The 21,054-nt window shown below is 38.8% G+C and overlaps 2 protein-coding genes and 1 long non-coding RNA gene across 5 annotated transcripts; 2 read left to right on the plus strand and 1 right to left on the minus strand.

The window, feature by feature from the left end:
* The first annotated feature begins 1,945 nt into the window (after positions 1-1,945).
* LOC119547668 (sodium-dependent nutrient amino acid transporter 1) lies at positions 1,946-9,320 on the plus strand. 3 transcript variants are annotated; one of them, XM_037854623.1, is made up of 7 exons: positions 1,946-2,401; positions 4,776-4,878; positions 4,941-5,247; positions 5,788-6,064; positions 7,824-8,565; positions 8,624-8,900; positions 8,962-9,320. In XM_037854623.1, the coding sequence occupies exons 2-7, from the start codon at positions 4,795-4,797 to the stop codon at positions 9,204-9,206; spliced, it is 1,932 nt and encodes a 643-aa protein (XP_037710551.1). In that variant the 5' UTR covers positions 1,946-2,401; positions 4,776-4,794; the 3' UTR covers positions 9,207-9,320. The 3 variants fall into 3 exon arrangements, with proteins under 3 accessions (XP_037710551.1, XP_037710554.1, XP_037710553.1); XM_037854626.1 differs by lacking the exon at positions 5,788-6,064 and adding an exon at positions 7,038-7,305; XM_037854625.1 differs by lacking the exon at positions 1,946-2,401 and having other exon boundaries at positions 4,723-4,878.
* A 2,666-nt stretch (positions 9,321-11,986) lies between these two features.
* On the minus strand, positions 11,987-13,027 carry LOC119547045. The gene is made up of 2 exons (XM_037853724.1): positions 12,898-13,027; positions 11,987-12,597 (listed from the first exon to the last, which is right to left on the minus strand). Exons 1-2 carry the CDS (start codon positions 12,959-12,961, stop codon positions 12,056-12,058), a joined length of 606 nt encoding a protein of 201 aa, XP_037709652.1. The 5' UTR covers positions 12,962-13,027; the 3' UTR covers positions 11,987-12,055.
* Positions 13,028-13,086: 59 nt separating this feature from the next.
* LOC119547046 lies at positions 13,087-16,157 on the plus strand. Its single transcript, XR_005219209.1, has 3 exons — positions 13,087-13,756; positions 13,814-13,949; positions 15,783-16,157. It is a non-coding gene; the product is annotated as an uncharacterized LOC119547046 (long non-coding RNA).
* The last annotated feature ends 4,897 nt before the right edge of the window (positions 16,158-21,054 follow it).

Below are 21,054 nucleotides of genomic sequence, written 5' to 3' on the forward strand. Positions count from 1 at the left end.
ATTTATCTACATAAATTATATTCACAGCCAATGCCTCTTCCCAAAAATAACGCAACAAAAAATAATAACAAGTCGTTAAATGGAATATGTTGATCTGATATACAAGGCAAAATAAAAAATGTTCAGGAATAAATAGCCATAGATTTTTCATGCAAGTTTTACGAAGCTTAACATTCCATACAACACTTACATTTTTGTTTTAAGAAACAAATTTTCATTTTCATATATTGTAAACTAACCTATAAATAAATAAATTGATTACGTTTAATGTTATTTGACCCATAAAGCACCTGGCTATGTCCTCCACAACTTTAACCCTTAATTGTGACACCAACTTTTCTTGGCGATGCAATATTTAAAAAATTGCTAAAGTAAAAATAGCAATCTGTAAGTTTTTCGGTCTCGGCCACCGTCATTTAATTTGGAAACAACAACAGCAACTGAGCCAGAGACTTAACAATTTCTTAGCCAAGACTTTTGCTTAGTTTTTAATTGCAATTAAAAAGTTGTGCGCCAGGGGGAGATGGACGGGGATCACACATAGCGACGTCCATTTGGTTGGGCTCCGAGGACTGGACAGTTGGCCAGTTGATCCAGTTCTGTCACCCCCAAGGTCCCAGTCATAATGACAAAAACCGAGACCCACTAAAGGGCCCTGGATGCTGCATCGGAGTCTGAGAGGGGCGTCTGGATGTGGAAAATCCCACAGTGGCCCAGAGTAAACCGCAAAATGGCCATGCAACCAATTTTCTAGCATAAAACAAGCTAACTTCTTCCGACCAATCCCTTGTCCATCGTCTCGCTCTCTGGCACATCGGCAAAATGCTCTTTGCAGACTTAATGATTTTTGGCTTAAAGTTTTACCAGTTAGCAGTATTTTTGCAAGTAGTTAACATTTTATGAGACAAACCACCCCATCACACACACACCACCTTCTCGGACCCAATGCCCTGGGGGCTTTGTTTTATGCATTTTCCAGCTAGCCAACGAACAACTTGCTCGCTCTCCTTCGCTTCTCCTATCTTATGGGGGAAATCAACGGCTTGGCATGGCCAAAACCAGACTAAGAACAGGACCAAGACGATGACGACACACAAAAACGAAGCGAAACTTGATAAAAACTTTTATCATAACAATTTGTGTTGTTTTGCTTAGCTGCTGCGGCCCGTCCCACAACCCCCCGAAAAGAACAATGGCTCTATGTGTATATTTGGTGTGCGTAATGAGAAAAGTGTAAGTGCATGGCCCAGGGCTCGAAGAAAGCTACAGTCCGGCGCTTAAAGTTGGAGTTCTCAGATCCGGCATTGAAACCACTTTAAAAATGTTCAAAAGTATTTTAAGCCAAGGCAAAAAAAAATATATCACGCTTACACCATTTAATATAAAACATTTACTTTACCTTGGAATTGTTTTTAAGTTTTCTTAAACTTCTTATCTACCAAAATGTAAATGAGTTCCATGAAAACTGAACCTACCTACACATACATACACGTAAGTTCTAGCAATGAAGTTTATATATTCTTAGGGGCCTTAAAGAAATTTTAAAACTAATTCTGGTTAATTAAATCATTTAAAAATATTTTTAAATCTGAATAAATTGGCAATGATTAGTGATAAAATGCTGAAATATTTATCGATATGTAAATTAAATTAACTGTAAGGTTTCTTAATATGGTTTTTATTTATTAATTGGAGCTTAAAATTAGTATTACGTCGAATAAAAAGGTTATTGAAATGAGATTTAATTACATAATTAAACCTAGACACGAACCAATGATCACTTAGCAAGGTCAGCAACCACCTGGCGGAAGATCACTCATCAAAGACCCGAGCCCAGTGGCCCTAAAACTGTAGGCTGAGCTTTCACCTATATAGCTGCCTCAAACTACGGCTCTAGAGTCAAGTTCACAATAAAACCATCGGAACCTTGCCCTGGCTCATTCAGTTGGCTGCTGGCACTCGGCTTGGCTTTTTGGCTTTTTGGATTTCGGCTCACGATCGATCGGGAAACGCGTTTCGCGGCAAAAGGCTCTTGCAATAATAACGGGTTTCTCGGATGCGACCCTCTCGGCTCGGAAGTATTACCAAAATCGTGTGTGTGCTGCTGCTCATCGGTTAAAACCGTAGAGTCACCAAAACAAAAGCACTAAAACGGAGTGTACTCTTAGCATTTGTAAAACATACAACCTTCGGTTGGGCAAAGAGTTTTAATTGAACAAGTACAACTCCAGCAAAGCAGTTCAAAGCAGTTAAAGCCGCCTGGTACCTTACCAACATTAACAACACCTGCAAATCAGCACAAAACAACCTCAATTGTCGCCTGGTGAATTGCATCGAAGTGAAGGTGTTAAGGCCCAGTACGAAGAATATCGTGTATAAGAAGCCGCTAAAACAAAACCGGGTAAGACACCGTCAATTAGTTCAAGGAAGCGGAGATCATGCAAATAAAGCGGTTTAGTGTCTATAAACAGGGGATCTAGAAAGACAAAATAAAAAACAAATAAAGTATGGAGCTTAAAACTATAGTTGCCATGTCGAACTGAACAACAAAGTTATAAAAATAACTTTAAATATATATAAGCCTGTGAAATAATGTGATGCCAATAATAATCAACTTATAAAATGCAATCAATATATCGTTATTATAGAAACTGATTACTATTTAAACACCTATTTTAAATAATGAAATTGCTTATAATAAAATGAGATATTAATTTCAGTTTCAACAATGTGTTGCATTGTTTGATCATAATATTTGAGTTTGCACAATTTGTTTGACCTTTTCCACCGTTACCAGCATTTCCATAATGACGTATACGCAACGTGGGTAACAAAATCATAGCACTGAATGCATACATATTTAATAGTGATTCGTCTATCGATCGTTACCGTCCGTTTGTTTTGGCAGTGAGCGCAACAAGTTGGCCATATAAAAACACGTTTTTGCATGCTAATGCCCTGACGGTAGTCGATTGAAGTGTCTGGGATCCAAACTGAGTAAATTTGAATTGGTTTTATACCATCATTCATTTAAATGTGGGCGCAAAAGTGTTTACCATACAGGAAAATAATAACAAATAAATAATATGAAACAATAACATGAGTAAGGGAAAATAACCAAAACATTGTGCTGGTTTTTTTTAAAATTTCTTCAAGCTCTTTGTCCCAAAATCTCTTAAATTAAGATGAAACCAGAAATATCTGCTTATAACCACTACGGCTCTGCGACGTTAATGACGTCAGTTCAACCATTCCCTATGTTTTCTTAAATAAGTTAAAAAAATCAACATAATAGAGTTCTGATGGTCTGACTCATCTGGCGGGGAAATCACTTTTTGTCTCTACGTTTGCCATTAAAAACAGAATATTTTTAAGCAGAATCCAAAACCAGTTTTATAATGAGCAAAATAAAATCGAAATAAATGCAAATGTTTTATTGCGGATTTAGACGTCAATCATAAATAATTATTCCAGGTATTCAAAGAGTATTGTTGTGGTCTCCTTACTTACTGACTTAGATTTGTTATTTTTACTAGTGGACTTTAAATTGTTTATTACTCAGATGCAGCTCTTCTTAACTGTATTATAGCATGCTGTCAATATTTCATATTTTTAGAGTTTCCTTTTCTTACTGTTGCCGATTATAAATTTTAATTAAGCTCATTAAAATTCTCTTATCTAAACGTAACTAATCATTCTGTCCACATTGTTGCTCTAAGTGATATTGTGCATCTGCAAATAATTTCCTATTTCCATTTACCAACAAACGTTTGGCCCAACAAGTCGTTATGTAATCAAAAAAAATGTAGTAATTTGCACAATATGTGACAAAATGTATATTGAACCGATCAATCAATGCACATAACACTAAATATTTAATGAAATATTCTAATGAATTGAAACATGTTTTGGATAATAACAGTCAAATTAATGAAAAACGTGATATCTTACAACAAATTAATAATTGTGGTTAAATGCAAACAAGACGTGTCAATATTTCACCCTACTGTCAACCGGTTCGCCAAGTCAAGCATACCTGTACTTTGTGTGCATGCAAATGTAGCCAAACAAATATCAAATATAAAGTTATACATCACTCACGCTTAGCAGTTTTATCACCCACACCAATTAACAGCTGGCGCAGTAAATCCAACAAGGTGTAAATTGTTTAAACGGTTCAGCAAATAAAAGTCTTTATCTTTAGTTCACCCAAATAATGGCACTAACTCGAGCAGATGCCTTAGTATCTTATAAATATTTACATATTTAGGTTTTCAATGAAAGTAATTTCTAAGTAAATTTACAGAGTAGTTGGGTTTACAAGATATTCTATCTCAATTTGTATAAGTTCAGTAAAAATGCTTGACAAAATTATGAGAAAATTGTTTTCCTAAATATACTTTCCGTAGTTTATATAAAAATGAATACAAATTCACTCTCCTTTTGTTAAGCATTACTACTTGCTCTACCACAACTGAAGAAAACATTAATAAAATGGTATCTTTTACCATTTGTATACTTTCCTGGGGATTAACTTTTAGAAGATCTTATCAAGGCCAGACAAGTGCCATAATTTCAGTATCTAAAGGGCACTGCAGCGACCTCCTTCCAGTATCCGTCCAAGCATCTAAGTTTATCTAGCTCGTGACAGTGACATCATTTCTTATCTGCAAGATCAGTGGGTTAGTCCGATTGTCAGTTATACGGCTTCCACAAAGAGAGAGCCCACTTAGTTCAGGTCCAAAACTCGATGCTAACAGAACGAATAATTCCAGCTGGATTTGCACTGACAATATGGAACCGTCGCATAGGAACCACCAAAATCCAGCCTTCGTGGGCGACGATGGACGCAGCACGGCCAGCACAGTGGAGATTTCGGTATGCTCCGCCTGAAAGCGGTTCCCACATAATCCATGAGCCAACTAATCATCGTTCCACAGGCCAACAATCCCGCCCTGCGAGATAATGCCGATGACCAGGAGGCGGGCGGCAAATTGCCGGAGGAGCGTGCCACCTGGGGCAAGGGCGTGGAGTTCCTCATGTCCTGCATCGCCATGTCCGTGGGCCTGGGCAACGTGTGGCGCTTCCCCTTCACCGCTCTGGATAATGGCGGGGGCGCCTTCCTCATCCCATATCTCATTGTCCTGTTCCTGATTGGCAAACCGATTTACTATCTGGAAATGGTAATTGGCCAGTTTTCCAGTCGCGGCTCGGTAAAGGTGTTCGATTTGTGCCCGGCCATGAAAGGTAAGCGTCCGTGTTTTCATAATAGTAGGCTCGAAGTTGTCATGCTCTTTAGGGGAAAAAAATATATGTTTGAAATTTAAAAAACATAGAAAAAAGCCAACGAAATAGAGGGTGGGGTGTTATCCCTCAAGACGAAAACATTTTCTAATGTTTCATGGTTTTTTAATATAATAAACAATTTAAAAATGCTTAAATATTAATTTTAAAAATGTATGGTATTAGAATTTGTTTCCAAATATTAAATGATCTAAAAGCATTACCATGAACCCATGAAATATTTCTTAAATATTTGTTTTTTTGAATGTCTTAAAATATTAAATTATATGATTGAACGAGTAGTCCATTAAGAATGAAGCTACTATCGAAATATTTTGTAAGTCTGACATATACTTAAAATTTTAAATAGGGATATGTCAGACTCCTATAAAATCGAGCTACCCCTTTTAATTAAGAGCATGATAACAGCGAACTAAAGAAAGTACATCGTCATTCTGTTCATCAACCCGCCTGCCCGTCCCGAATTCGCGACCGCATCCATAGGTGTCGGAATCGGCCAGGTGATATCCATATCCATGGTGACCACCTACTACGTGGCCATAATGGGCATAACCCTGCGCTATCTGTACGACTCGTTCCGGTCGCCGTTGCCCTGGTCCGAGTGCCAGCCGGAGTGGCAGTCCTTCTGCGTGGCCTCCAGTCTGGGCAACACCTCCCAGTTGGCCAGTCCCAGTACCGGTTCCACTCCCATTTCCGGGGACCCAGAGATGGCCAGGTTGCCCCAACAGCAGCCCGTTGCATCCGCGGAGTTGTACTTTCTGTAAGTGGTTTGTTCTCGTTCTGTGGTTGTTCCCCATTGTGGAGTGTGGATTGTAGATGGGTTGGTGGTGTTGCAGCCGCATGTTATTCGGTAGTCGGTGGTGTTATGTGTGGGTGATTGTGCACTGTGGGTTATCTTATCGCGGTGCTCGCAACTCGAAATCACAGCGGCGTACTCAAGTTTATGGCCTGAACCCGGCCGACAAAGGCGCGGAATGTCCGCTTTATTACGCGACTAATTGAATGAGTACCCGCATCCCTCTGCCGGCAATTATGGCGCCCATTGCCCAGTGCCCATTGCCATCAATTGTGGGCCAGTGGCTCTGCAATAGAGCGATGCGATTGCAACAGCCAAACAGAAAGTGATTCCATTTCCATCCGCTGGCCAGTTCAATTGACAGCCATCACCAGCGTCAATATCTGCATCCAATTTCCGAGGGATTGAATCACTCAATCACAACAATGTCCGGCCTTGACCTAAACTTGAATTATGTGAATGCACACGAGCACTAAAATGATAAGAATCCAATTTAAGGGTTAATCTGTCAAAATAGACGTTCCTTGTATTGCAGGAAAAGTGCACGATTTTAATGAAAAAGATGAATAACCCATTAATATTTTTAAATACATTCATTTTTAATCACAACGATCTTGCTAACTCTTTGAATATACAAGTTTCATTTTAATAAATGTGTTTAATACCTTAGTTCGAAAAATTAGCCCGTAATATTACAGTCATCGCAAGTAATTAATATGAAGAAAATCCTATTACTGCCCGCAAGTCTTACACAAGATTATCCCCAATGAAGCACTTACCACTAACTTATCCACTATATGTTTGAGACCTTCTTATCCCCATCATCCGATTATCATCCCCTAAATAATCTTAATGCTCTCATAACTCTCTTCTATCTCATTCGATTTGTGCTTAAACTCTTTCTTCCCGTAACTCGTTTGTAACCGATTGGAAAAAGGTGTTGGAGCCGGCCAGGCGTTCCAGGTGTTCATGCTGAGCACTTACTATGCCGCCCTGGTAGCGATAATTGGCCGATATTTCATTGAATCATTCCGCGACCCACTGCCCTGGGCCACATGCCGAGCGGAGTGGGGTAGCCTCTGCATTAACTCAGCCCCCGAAGCGAGTAATTGGTCTCAGGTGGAAAGTGATGATCAGCGAACTCAAAATTACACAATGAAATCACAAAACGATCGGGTCATCACCAGTTCGGAATGGTACTTCGTGTAAGTGCTATAAGTCTGGAATGATGCGGTTGTGACACTCACTGGAAAGTTCACTCAATGACTAATATAGGGTTCTAAGCAAATCGTATTATAAATATTATTGTAGGAATACTAAGGGGAAATTTTTTATAGTTGTTAGATCAATTGTACATATGGAAATTTGTTAGGTTCTATTCACCTAAATATATTTATTAAAAAAAACCCTTCACACTCATACGTACTGTTGCCTTTGAACAATACTTTATTTCAAACAACCATTTGGTCACTTTTTCATTTTCTAACAATTTTTCTCATATTTAGATAACAATTTTTTTAGTCTTTCAATATATTTTTTGCTTATCAATAAGATTTTGGCAAAGTATAAAAGTTTAGACCATAGTCAATTTGTGAACTTTAAAGAAAGTGTCACAACAGCACCAACATAAAATCGGTGATGGTTTTGTCTAAATGTTTTTAATTGGTGGTGGTCTGTACCCAGTGATATCTCTACTAACTATGTAATATCCCTCCCAATCTAGTAAGGAAGTGCTGCACGAGACACCAAACATTGAGGATGGAATTGGACTGCCCAATTGGGAGCTGGTCGTTGGGCTCTTTGTGGCCTGGGCCTGTGTCTTCTTTATTATTCGGCGCGGAGTCAAGAGTTCGGGAAAGGCATCCTACTTCCTGGCCCTCTTCCCGTACGTCATCATGGGCGTTCTTTTGGTGAGAGCCGTCACTTTGCCAGGATCCTTAGATGGCATCTACTACTTCATAAAGCCACAATGGGGCAAGATCCTTGATCCGAAAGTGTGGTACGCGGCTGTGACCCAGTGCTTTTACTCCCTGTCCGTTTGTTTCGGCAACATCATCATGTACTCGTCGTTCAACAAGTTCGGCCATAATGTCCATAGAGATGCGGCCATTGTCACGGGTCTGGACACAATGACCTCTCTGCTGGCGGGATTCACGATTTTCGGTATCCTCGGACATCTGGCCCACGAGATCGGAACTGACGACATTGGATCAGTGGTTAAGGGTGGCGCCGGATTGGCCTTCATCTCGTATCCCGATGCCATTGCCAAGTTCAAGCAGCTGCCACAGATCTTCTCGGTGCTGTTCTTCCTGATGCTCTTCGTCTTGGGCATTGGATCCAATATTGCAATGACTTCCTGCTCGGTGACCGCCATTCGGGATCGGTTCCCCAACTTCAAGCAGTGGCAGTGCTCGCTGCTTATAGCGGTGGTCAGCTTTTTGATCGGACTGATGTACATAACGCCGGTAAGTTGTAAATACTCCAATATCTTAAAGGTTTTTCTAAAATTTTTTAATTTCGCAGGGAGGCCAATATATGCTCACTTTGGTGGACTTTTTCGGCGCCTCGATGATTGCTCTGGTTCTCGGAATCGCTGAGCTCTACACTATAGGATGGATTTATGGCACAGATCGCCTGTGCAAGGACATTGAGTTCATGCTGAATCGGAAAGTGGGTCTCTACTGGAGACTCTGCTGGAGCATCTTTACCCCGCTGATCATGACTGTTATTCTGATCTACTTCTATGCGACTTACGAGCCCCTGACGTACAATAATATTATCTACCCGAACTGGGCTTACAGTGAGTCTTATCTTACTGATAAAAATAAAAGCACCTACCATTAATAACTCTTCATTTTCAGGCATTGGCTGGATGATCACAGCGTTTGGCATTCTTCAACTGCCCATTTGGATGATTGTGGCCATTATTCGAGATCCTGGCAAAACTGTGGGTGCGAAAATCCGCGGAGCCTTCACGCCGAAGAAGAACTGGGGACCTATGGATCCTTTGCTCCGAGAGCAATACAACAAGGAAATCGAAAACGAGTTAACCCCGAAACGGGGTCAGGGAATTTGGGCTGCCATCAAGCAAAACATATTCGGTTGATCCATCCAATACAACAACAAGCGCTCATGTAAATAATCCGTTGTATCTTAAGTGAAAAGAATTTAAAAGATCTTGTATTAATCCTAAGTCTGCCAATAAACTTGATAAGCATCAAAGAAGTATTGTTCCATTACAAAAATATTTTATAGGGGTGTAAATTCCCCTTTTCATTCATGTAATGCTATAAATTGAACTTAACACACCTCTTCTATCACCTTGATTAACTGGAAACACAATTCAAGCGTAATTTGGAATATCACAAAAAAGAAAGGATTAGGGTTTCCCGGTCCTCGCCAACCACTGTTAAATAACCTCGCTTCGCTCCACTTCTCGTTGACCCCACAAATTGACCGCAACATTTGACAATTTTCGGCATTTGCCAAATCCGCCGCAGAAATGGTGGCCCGGGAAAGAGATAGAGCAAATCAAGAGAAATGTTATGTACTTTGTCTCCGTTACTGTTCCAAATCAAACAAAGGCAGCGGCAAACCAGCGACGGAGGGTCGAATTCACAAAAGCAGACGACGGTCACTGTCATTGTCAGCGATTCACAGTGGTCAAAAGGTGAGCAAAAAATAAATTTCTAATTTTATTCAGTAAAAAAATTTACAAAAGTCTTAAAATCGTTTTCTGACCCGACCAGTTATTCAGAATATCAAAAAGAAATAATAAAATGCAAAGTAGAAATTAAGAAAAAAAAAAATTATTTTTGATAAATCATACATAAATCGAAATAACTTGCTAGCTGAACTCAAGTTTATAGTGGCTTATAGTATTTCTTTAACACACTTGCACTTATTGGGGCTTACAAATAGTTTTTAAAATCGAGTCCTAAATTATTTCTGATTTCCAAAGCTCAACCACTTTGAAAATACTTAAGTTCTTAAAAAGGCAAGGAAAAAAAAGATTAGTTAATGTATATTGTTAAATATAAGAACTCTTAATATTTATTTATAAAAACTTGTTTCTCAAATATCTTTTAGATATGTAAAATATAAGCCTTCGCTCCACTGTGCAATAAAGCTGTTAGCAAAAGGGAGTGGGCGGGGCAGGTCGACGACGAGGCATCTTAGAGATAATTGCTTTGATAAGGCTTCGCGTTCGGTCGAAAAGAGGAGCCGGGGGCTGTCCGAAAACATTTTTTATAAATGTCGCCAAATATTTACATGTCGCGCAGCATTGTGAAGCGACCCAGCTGATTTTTTCCCGACTTTTCCTTTGCCTATTTCCCACCAAGTTTTCACCCTGGCCCGCATTCTGCCTGCGGCTTGACTTTGCCAACTGGCTAACTGGGAAACTGGGCGTAGTGGCTTCCTGGCCGGCAATGGCGATGGCGATGGTGATTCCGGATGGCGGTGGCCACCGTCGCGTTGCTGGAAACCGCATAAAAGTCATTGTCACAGCAAATGGATTAATTTTCGCGGCACGCTGACATATACACCTCTCTTTCGCACCCACTCCATAGCACCCACTCAGTCCGTTTGTCTTTCCGACTCTCTTTTCGTACCGCTTAATAATGAGGTATGTCGGTTTTAAGAAATCCAATATTTTTGGTTTCATTAAAAATATAATCCTTAAAATGAAGAACTTTTTCTCTAATTTTAGCCAAATATACCAATATTTTAGCGGATTTGTAATTGTTACTTTGTCAATTCAAGGACTACAGCTTAAAGAATGAGTGTCCTGAACAGCTTACAACTAAATCTAACAATCCACCTCACTTTCCGTTCAATTTATTTTTTTTTATCAGTTTTCGAATCTTTTTTATTGATTTACATCATAATTTTTTTCGAAAATGGGAAAAAATAAAAAATTTCCCGGTTTGATCGCCAATGGATTGGAACTTAAATAACGAGCTTACTGAGGTATGACATTCAACATTCTAGCCTTTTTAGCGACTTGCGAGTCAAAACACTGATTTTTTAGGGCAAAAAATAGGTGTTACATTTGTTGCCAAAATGAGGCGTTTTTAACTAACAATCATAAAAAATAAGAGATTTCTTAGTGATTTACTAAAATATTTGTTTCATATTATATGAAAGCAAAGATAGCGATTTAAAAAAAATATAATATAATATATAAATATTGGTTTTAGGTATTTGGGATAACTTATATTATTTTAAGCTCTCTTTAAGGTTTTAGTAAATCCTTTTATGACTGGTAGGTATATTATTATACCTATCTTCGAAGAAGGTATGTTTACCCAATTATTTTATAAGTATTTTAAGTGAAACCCGTATGGGGTATTATTAAGTCGATAATATGACCTTTTTCTCTTTTAACTTTTTTTTGTATAAAGAAATTAAAAAGCCTGGTCTGTGGTTGAGGGCGGGGGCGTGGCAATGGGGGTTTGGCATTTACCGCAACAATAATTACGTTTTGGGTGGGGTTTTCAGATCCTGATGCTGGCACGGAAGTGTATAATGTTGCTAAGTAGTTGCGGTTACTTGTTGTTGTTGGGCGACATTTTTTGTTTTGTCCCCCTTCCCCTTGATGTTGTTGTTGTTGTTTCGTGTTCCGTAATTATCCTGAGAGGCAACAGGAGGTTTATTTCACGCTATAAATGCTTCATAATTAAGTTTTGTGGCTCTTCACAGTCAGAATGGAACTCATTTTATAGCTTCTTTTGCAGTGTATGCAAAGCACCTTTTTGAGAAAAACAAGAGATTAACTGAAATGCTGCAATTGCTAACTGTTTTCGACTTTATGATGAAATATGATTTACCCCTTTCATTCCTACGTTTACCGATCCGATCCGACCCACTAAAAAAACATCACTCTTAATACTGCCATAAATGTAAATGCTTAGGGTTTTGAAGCATTTTCTGTTTATTATTTTTACAGGTGAATTAATTTCTACCCCAACTTTTTAGTTGTTCATATATTCTTTTTGGTTTCTCAATGACTTTTTCTAAAAGGCCCTTCTTCGGCGTAGTAGTTGTAGTTGTATCTCGGGCCATTTTTTTGTATTGCGTTGTTTTCCTAAAATTTAAATTGCTAGGATCCAATACTTCAAGAGGGTCCTTTATTGTAAGTTCCTCTGGGCTCTCAGAAGCAAAAAGATTCTTCTTAACACTCGTAACAGGAACTGGAGTTGTAACCGGTGAAGGTTTGGTTTTCTTTGGGGTTGGCCTGGTTGGCCTTGGAGGCTTCGTCTTTGGCTTGTATTTTCCGTTAAGCTGATCTAATATCCTTTGAACTTCCGCAAGCGACTTAGCTGGTTCTTGCAGTTCCCGTTTGCGAGGGTCAATGCAGTGGCGTTCGCAATCCGATCGATAAGTAAAACCCTGTCCACAAGTCAGTCTCTGCAAACACATAGCCGCTATGGGATTGTAGAACCATTTTACTTTCCGCAGTTGGCAATCAATGCTGAAGCGTTTTTTGCACCTGACTAAATGAAACAAATGCTTAATAATTAAGAAATTCGACCTTTCAGCTCTCTTCTAATATACAATAAAGTCCAATTTATTTTTAACATTTTAGCAAATATAGGTTTAAGAAAGTCCACAACTTTTTTTGATTTTTTTAAGCCACTTAAATTTAAGCCATTATTTCACGGTAACTTTAGAACCATTAAATATCATACACATTTTTTGTTTTGTGAACTTTGAGCTGAGTCTATAACATTTGAAGCTTTCAATTTTGCAAATGTTACCAAAAAGGGTTTGTGTTTCATAATTTTTGTACTCACATTTGTTTTCATTGTTTCCTTCGACCAACAGCAGTAAATAGAAAAAGCCAAGCACTAAGTACATGACTTCAACAATGAGTGCGTAATGAAGATGTGTGAATCCTAAAGTGAAATCGAAAACAGTAAAAGTTCGGTCCGTTCAATTGCAATTAGTGAAGCCAATTCACCACCGAGTCGAAACGATTTTCAAATATCCATCTTTGCCTTAGCTTGTTTCGAGGGCTGACATGTTGCCAATCAGCACGAGTGCCAAAAACTTGGGCAAACTGCGATCCGAGAGTAAACTCGCACATAAGGCGGTAGCATCTCGCAGACTCCAAATAGAGTTCTATTTAACTAAAAGCCAAAAAGCACCGACAGAGGCTTCTATTCTCCCCCGACTGAGACCGCGTTTCTTGCCTACGCTCACAAATGCATTTGTCTTGCCGAAAAGCCCGCAGCCATGCAGCAAAAAGGAGATACAGAGCCCGAACTAATCCTCAATTAGGGATGGCAGTGTAAGAAAAGCGGTCCTAAGTAATTTTATCAAAGTTCAATGCAACACCAAAATATAAAATATATTGTTTCCTTTTCTTCCTTAAGTTCTGCAAATAACATATTAAAGAAATTTGGTAAGCTAAGATCAGCTGACTGGATTTATTTCAAATATTTATGACTACCCAGCCATATTATAGTATATAAACTCTAAAACGTTTTAGAAACAAATCCAGCCTGGTAGTACAAAATGTAGAAAGTGTCATAAGTTCAACTTATAATAGTTTGATAATACAAAATATTACAGAAAGCAAAGATGCTGCTGCTCTCATTTTGTGAATTTAGATATCATTTTTGTGGACCCACTGTATCCTAAGGATTTTAGGTATCTATTGTATTCTAAGAAATAATATTCTTCTACTCACGCTCCCATCTCCAACAGCGGTTCCGGCTGACTCATTCGCACTCCAGCTCGCAGATAACCTGGCCAAAAAAGAAGATTCCCAGCTAAAAGCAAGCCAGCATAGAAATGGACCAAGGGAAAGCAAACCGAAAAGAGGAGACTAACGAAAAATTCGGTGTGTTCTTGGGAGTTTTTGGCAAGTAAAGTTGCGCGCTCATGCGAAGAGCCGCAAATGTGTGCAGTGGGCACAAGTTGCGAAATGGGCCGGGGAAGGGTATCCTTTTTTCGGGTCCTTTTTTATTTCTGTTCTGTTTTTGCCCCTTTCAAATGCTCTCTTTGCCATTTCTTTCGGCAATGGGTGAAAATTTCTATGTAATTTCGCGAGCGTGTAGAAAAAAGGTTGGAAATGTTTGGTGTTTAGAGTAACTGACAGGTGCAGCGCGTTTGTGTGCGAGTCCGGTGGGCGGAAGTGGGTGGGCGGTGTGTTTGTTTTGCGGCCGGTAGATGGCGTACAAACATATGGGCGGGTGGCGAAAATCGGATGAGGATACAGCAAAATAAAGTAATTGAATTTTCATAGTGCTCAGAGCACACAAAACTTGCAGGCCCCGTTGTTGTTTGCAATGTGCCCCGCATTCGGTTGCTTTTAATGCTTTGATTGTCTTTTTGTAACCACCAGAGATCCTGATAAAACTAAGTAAAATGGGGAAACAAAAAAAATTGGGATAAATATATTAGGAGAAATCTGGAAAATGCAGTAGGAATTACTACAAAAATTAAATATTTACTTTAATCATGTGTTTATCAAATGTTTAAAGAATGCTTATGAATTTAATTTTCATTTTCAAATAATAATTTTGATTTTAATATTAAAAAACTATTAAGTAATAAACTAAAAGCTGTAAAATTGTCTAGTTATAAATTAGTTTTTCGTCTGTTTACTACAAAGTGTTTTTAGTTAAGTTACAAAATGTTCATGTTGATCCATTCATTGCAATTTTCGGAGTCCAAATATACCTACATCAAGTTACAATTTACAACAGGGAGAGATCGAAAAGGATAAAGCGCTGGTGGGAGTATATTTACGACCTTCAGTGTGCGACGTAAATATTCCTTTGTATTAACTTTTTAAGCACGGTGAACTGATTTGAGTGACACATAAACGCTTTTTCTACGGGATTACCCCCACTTTAATTACGAAATAAACAACGGGGAGCCAGTAAAATGATGGTTTTGATGGTCTGATAAATGCGATTGCCCGTGGTCATTGACATTTTTGTTTTTCGGCGATGGTGACCCCGACCGGCAACAAAGACAATCCAGTGGTTAGCCCATGGGCGTGGCCGAATTTCGCGTGCCTACCAAGCAGCCGCAGCGTTTGTGGTCCACCACAAGCGGATGTGCAGCCCCTGGCCAAAATGCCAAAATGCCAATAGCCGTATATATATATATGTACATCTGGATCCCTCGCCTCGTAGAACGTGCGTTAAATTGGGGTAAATGTTTATAAATAGGCTGCGGTGGCCGTCGAAATTTAACACTGATACCAGCTCCATTCGACGGCGCATAAACCACTTCTGGCAGTGGCGAGGTTCTCGTGGTTTGCTGTTCATTTATTCCAAATTGTTAGATTTTAATTACATAGAGTTTGCATATGCTCAGTTATTTGCATACCATTTAAAAGGTGGATTTTTTAGGGGAAATTCGAACACACATAGTCGCTGTGCTGTAATACACAATGGCTTAGAAATTACAAACATAAACAATAGACCTTTATTTCCATTTTTTCAAACCAATGATTTTGAACGTAACATGGATGTTGTCTTTATTTATATAATAATGTGTCTTGCAAAGAACAAAAATACATTTTTACAAGTTACTAAACTTCATCGCCAAAAAGTATCTCTTTAAAAGTGGTAAATTTTTAAGCATTCCATGCTGGCAAAAAATTACTGAGCATTAGTATGTAAATTTTCAAATATTTTCTGCGGTTTTGTATCTGTTTCAGGATCCACGCCCCGGTAATTCAACGTGGACCAGTCTTGAACCAAATTGGACACCAATCTATGCCACCAGATCCTTTGCCGAAATAAACATTTCGCAACAAAAACTAAACCTAACCAATGGCGACCACATTGAAACAAATAACATGGCCAACAACAACGGCAACTGGTTATAACTGCAACATCTGTTTGAACAAATAAGCAAAACACGGAAATGTAGTTGGCTGCTTTGCCCCACCACGCCCATCCAGAAATTGTTGTAGAATTCAGGTCTCGGAGAATAGAACCTACAGTCGTATTACAAAAAAATTATTTTAAAATCCCTACTTAAAATAAAACAAATCATTATTTTTAATATTCCCTAAATTAAATATTACTTTAACGCAAAAATATTCAACATTAATATTTCAAGAAATAAAAAATTTGTATTCATCATATAGTTTTACAAATAAATACCTGCGATTGTTGCTTTAAATTCGGGTTTTTAAATTTTATTTTCAATCAAAACAAAAATGTGCTATTTTTTCTCACCCAATCCAATTTAAGCACATACATTTTTTAATATTTGAAGCCCATTGAACGCAAGGACAATTATTTGTTCAGAGACGGAAATCTCATTTAGGTTGTAATAACAAAATGCCACGCGAAAATCAATTAAATTCATTTCCCATTAAAATTGTCCATTGCAGAGCAGCAGCGTTATCCGCCAGTGGGTGGTGTTTCAGGATCTGGTTCTGTTGCTGTTTCACCTGCCGATTGAACCACCAACCCACCTCATTTGGCATCTGTTGCCACCGTTGTCATTTCGGTCGCAATTCACGTGTCTCCATCGCCAGAACCATCCACATCCCCACCGCCTTCCTCCCAACAATGTTGTTTTACATTTCCGGTAATAAATATACATTTGACAAAATAATAGAGAAAGCTGTGGAACAGAGGGAGATGGGGATACACTCACACACAGGTGGCACTTGGCAATTTGCCGAAATTTTTGCGGGGCGTGGGAAATTGGAATTTTGGAAATTCGCTCGCTAGGTGAGAAACTTTGCGGCATTTCATTTCCTATAATTAATTAATTATTGTTTTGAGTCGTGCTGATAGCTTTTAAACCGTTCAATATATATTCGCTGTGGAAATTGAGACGGCATTAGATGTTTTAATTTATTTCAGTGACATATACTTGATAATAAAGATCTTTAAAGATTTTTCTGGTATAATATAGTCAGAAAAAAGTAATATTTCGATAAAACATATCATAAATTATGATTCATAATAGATCACAAGAAACTAAAAGATATTCTATTTGTTTTATGTTCTTATGTTTAATAAAAATATTTCTTTATGTTAAGCTTTTAACCTCTAGCTCCAGTAATTATCAGCTGTTAAATAACCAAACTGATCCCCAAGTTTGCAAATTATTACAGTTCCACACATCCTGTTGGATTTAACTGACAGCGCGGCTGAACAAAGGGACAATTCGTGTCCGGTGGGAATGGAATCTGAAGGGAGGGGTGAAGGAATGGAGTCCGGAGGCACACACCTGAGAAGGAGTCAGGAGTCATAACCATGACCAAAGTCACACGACATGGAACTCACATACACACACACACATGGCTAGGTCCACATCCGGTGACATCCGGTACTTCCTGCTCTGCACACTCCCATTCTCCCATCTCTGTCGCACTCGCTCGCCGAGGATCCTGCGACCTTGTCACACGTTATCCTGCCCACCAGCAACTACTGCCTACTGAAAGCAGCCATACCAAGAATTCGAGCACCAACCATCTCACTTTACGAGGAACCGAGAAGTTAGGAGTGCAATGCAGTCAGGGATACTCTGGGTTTTTTAAAAGCATTTTGAAAATTTGTTATATAAATAGGTATATCAGTCTAGACTATGCCTTTGATGGCCTACCAATAAGTTAAGATTGGCAAGTACTGAATGTTTTACGTCTTTAATCCTATGAATTCTATTATTGTATAATCGAGTTGTTGATAATTATAATTAAAATAGTTTTTAAAATTCTTTACAAACCTTAAATAAGATAAATTACTTTTCAAGTTTTAATGTTTAAATGCGCGTTTTACTCATACGTACTGTTGTCTGCGATTGTATTTTAATACAACACATTAGTTGTTTTCTCATATTTTAACAATTATTCCAACAAAATTAAGTTTATAAATGAAAAGACGATTTTTTGACATGATTCCTAAATGCATACGTGTCGTATTAATTATAGTTAAGGAAACATACTTTTAAAATTAAAATAAAATGGTTTAATTTTTGCATATTCTGCACCAAAAAGATAATATTTTTTTGGACCTCACTAATGTACATATTAGACGAAGCAATTCTAAAATATGATTTTGTTTCTAGAAACCTTTTAAAAATATATTTGATTACCTATCTATAATCATTACCAATATTCCATAGGGTGTACAAATGAAGACTTGGCAATCGTGATTCCATACTTACGGCTTACTCCTTGAAGTTGGCTGCTGGAGTCGTCTCCTCGTCTCCTGTCTGTCATGCATCCGTTTGCAGGACGCACGGAATAATTCTATTTGTGTGTGCGGCCCCCTTTCCCCGATGTCATCGTGCTGCTGGAGTCCTTCTCCTGGCCCTAGTCCTGGCATCCTTTGGTCCTAAGTGTGCGTGCTTTCATCGGCGTGGGTGGTGCTGATGATCCCAGCTGCACCGTTTTCCCCGCCCGACTGGCTGGCTGACTTATTCCACTTCCCTCCTGGGATCCTGGCATCATGGAATCAGGGAATCCCGGGGATCCGAGCCACTGCAGCCCTGGATCTCTCACGCTTGATGTAGTTGGTGGTTTACTACTAATTTGCAACCACATCGTTTGTTTTGTGTGAGGGGTTCCCTTCTGCTCCTCCTCCTCCTCCAGCAGCAGCCAGTGTCCTTTGTGTGTGACAGGAGCTCCAATTCAGCCCCTTCTTCCCCTGCTGCGACACGTCTGGTGCATTAATTCTTGCATCACAATAGCAGCAGGAGAAGGAGGCTCCTCCTCTCAGCACACTTTCTGTCAGCTCGCTTTGTTATAAATGGTCCTCGTCCCTCTCGTTCTCATCCTCGTCCTCGAGGAGGAGTAGTACTAGTAGTCCTGGAGTCGTCTTTTCGGAATTTTCGCCGCTTATCAGTCCAAGCTGCATATTTTGTGGCGCCATTGACATGGCTAACGGCGAAAACTCTGGAGCAGTCTTCGCCAAAGCGAGCTATTTGCCTCATTTTGGGATCTTTATAATTATGAATACATTGTGCCGTGCATACATTGTTCAGATATTTAAGTAAGATTTTTAAGCTTCTCAGAAGGCAACTCAATATCTAGCATTTCTCGTAATTTTCCCTTTTTCGGTTTTCAGAAAATATCTAAATGAAAACTTCCAACATTTTTTCGATTGCTAATCTTGAGCTCAAGAAAGCCATGCTTTAGAAATGTAAAACCTTTGACGGATTTTTCATTCACTGTAGCATGGGATAACTACTTTCACTTGCATTAAATACCTGTTTATTTTCCATCAGCTGAAGTTACTTTACCATCTTTACAGAATGCTCATAAATTGGCATTAAAAATCATTCAGCATGTTAACAAGGCAACTCAGATGTATGGAAATTAGAGCTTTGCCTTCGGTATTCAGAATCGGAGGGCCAAATTCAAAAATAATAAAAATAAAAAATTGACAGAAGCCAGAGTTCATGTGTGAGAGGCAACACACAACATAAACATAAATATATACACGCATACTCAAAAGGGACATGAGTATGATATAGAAATTGCCTTTATAATCGGCTTACGATTCTGATATGGGGACAACAGAGAAATGCCAGTACACAAACAAGCTTAAATTGACTTTCCTACGCAAACAACATTAAACATATATGTATGCATGTACAAAGTACATACAGTATAAACCCTCTTGAGGGGACGTGGCCTTGTCAGGTATTTTTTTAAGCGCTTTTATGGGCCATCATATCTTTCCATACAAAAAAGTCGAATTCATATGCTAAGATGGTGATTTAAAAATTTGGAAATGTTCTTGAATAGTCAATATAATCTTCCAGGTACTTATAAATGTGCATCCAACTTAGTAAATTGGATTCATCAACTTTTAAAACCGTTTAACAAATAGCTATTTATATATATTAAACGAAAAGATTGAAATATTTTTTAAGCAGCATTCCAAATAATGTATTTAAATCTTTGAGCTATAATAAATTACCAAGAAGAATCGCGAAAAAACTTAGATAAAGCCCGTCTATTTGTCTTTATTCATCTTCTGCATCAACGCGCTAATACAAAAGCCATAATCGCCCCTTTCCACTCCCCTGAAACAACAGAACTTTCAGTCTCCCAATCGCTTTAAATGCTCGGAATGCATTATTCATGCTTCAGTTATTTGATTATTAGAAATTTATTGATAACCATTTCTCCTACAACGATTGCTGATTGCTGCATTAACGAACTTTAATGGATTCAATTACTTTCGACTTGTAACTTCACTTAAGGATTTTCGAAACTAATTTGACATTTGAGTAACGTATGAAGGATGTTTAAATGTTTTAATGTTCTTGGGTTTAAGGTTTCTTGTAATTGAACGCCTTGAAGTAATCCTTTTGTTGCAACCCCATTTCATTTGTATAATCCCTTCATCCCCCATTCAAACTAATTACATATTTTCTGTCATTCTCCGCATTTGTCTTCGATTACATAGGAAAGTCATTTCCCACCTCTGGGTTTTAGTGAATGAATGGGAAGTCAGAACTGAGATGTCGGGAGAAAAACTCTTGAAGAATTTAATTTTAAGGCGCTACAAATTATTTTGGGGATCTAAAAGAATATACTTTCTTGGGAGCCCCTGCTCCATTTCATACCGTGCACCCATTTATCTCATGTAGGGCTCTCGTCGAGTCGAATCAGCTGACTTAGAGCACTTTAATGCGCAATTGCCCTGGCTTAACCCACGAAGCCCCCACTGGCCATCCCGTCCCATCGTAAACCCCATCCCCATGTCCCGATGTCCTTATATGTGGGTTTTGTCTTGCCGTTCCTGTTGTTCTTGTCGCCGATGTTGTTGTCGTCTAGTCACGTCTGCCGTTGACAAGCGTCTGTTGTGCACAGTACACCCCATATTGAATGTCCTCTGGTCTCCTTTCCAGGACAGCTCCTTGCCGCCTAACTCCCACTATCCACCCATTCTCCATCGCCAGGCTGCACTGCATGGCGCATTTTGCGACGCCATTGTCCTGCTGGAGGTACTATT

Source organism: Drosophila subpulchrella, chromosome 2L (genome assembly GCF_014743375.2).
Source record: "Drosophila subpulchrella strain 33 F10 #4 breed RU33 chromosome 2L, RU_Dsub_v1.1 Primary Assembly, whole genome shotgun sequence".
NCBI lineage: Eukaryota > Metazoa > Arthropoda > Insecta > Diptera > Drosophilidae > Drosophila > Drosophila subpulchrella.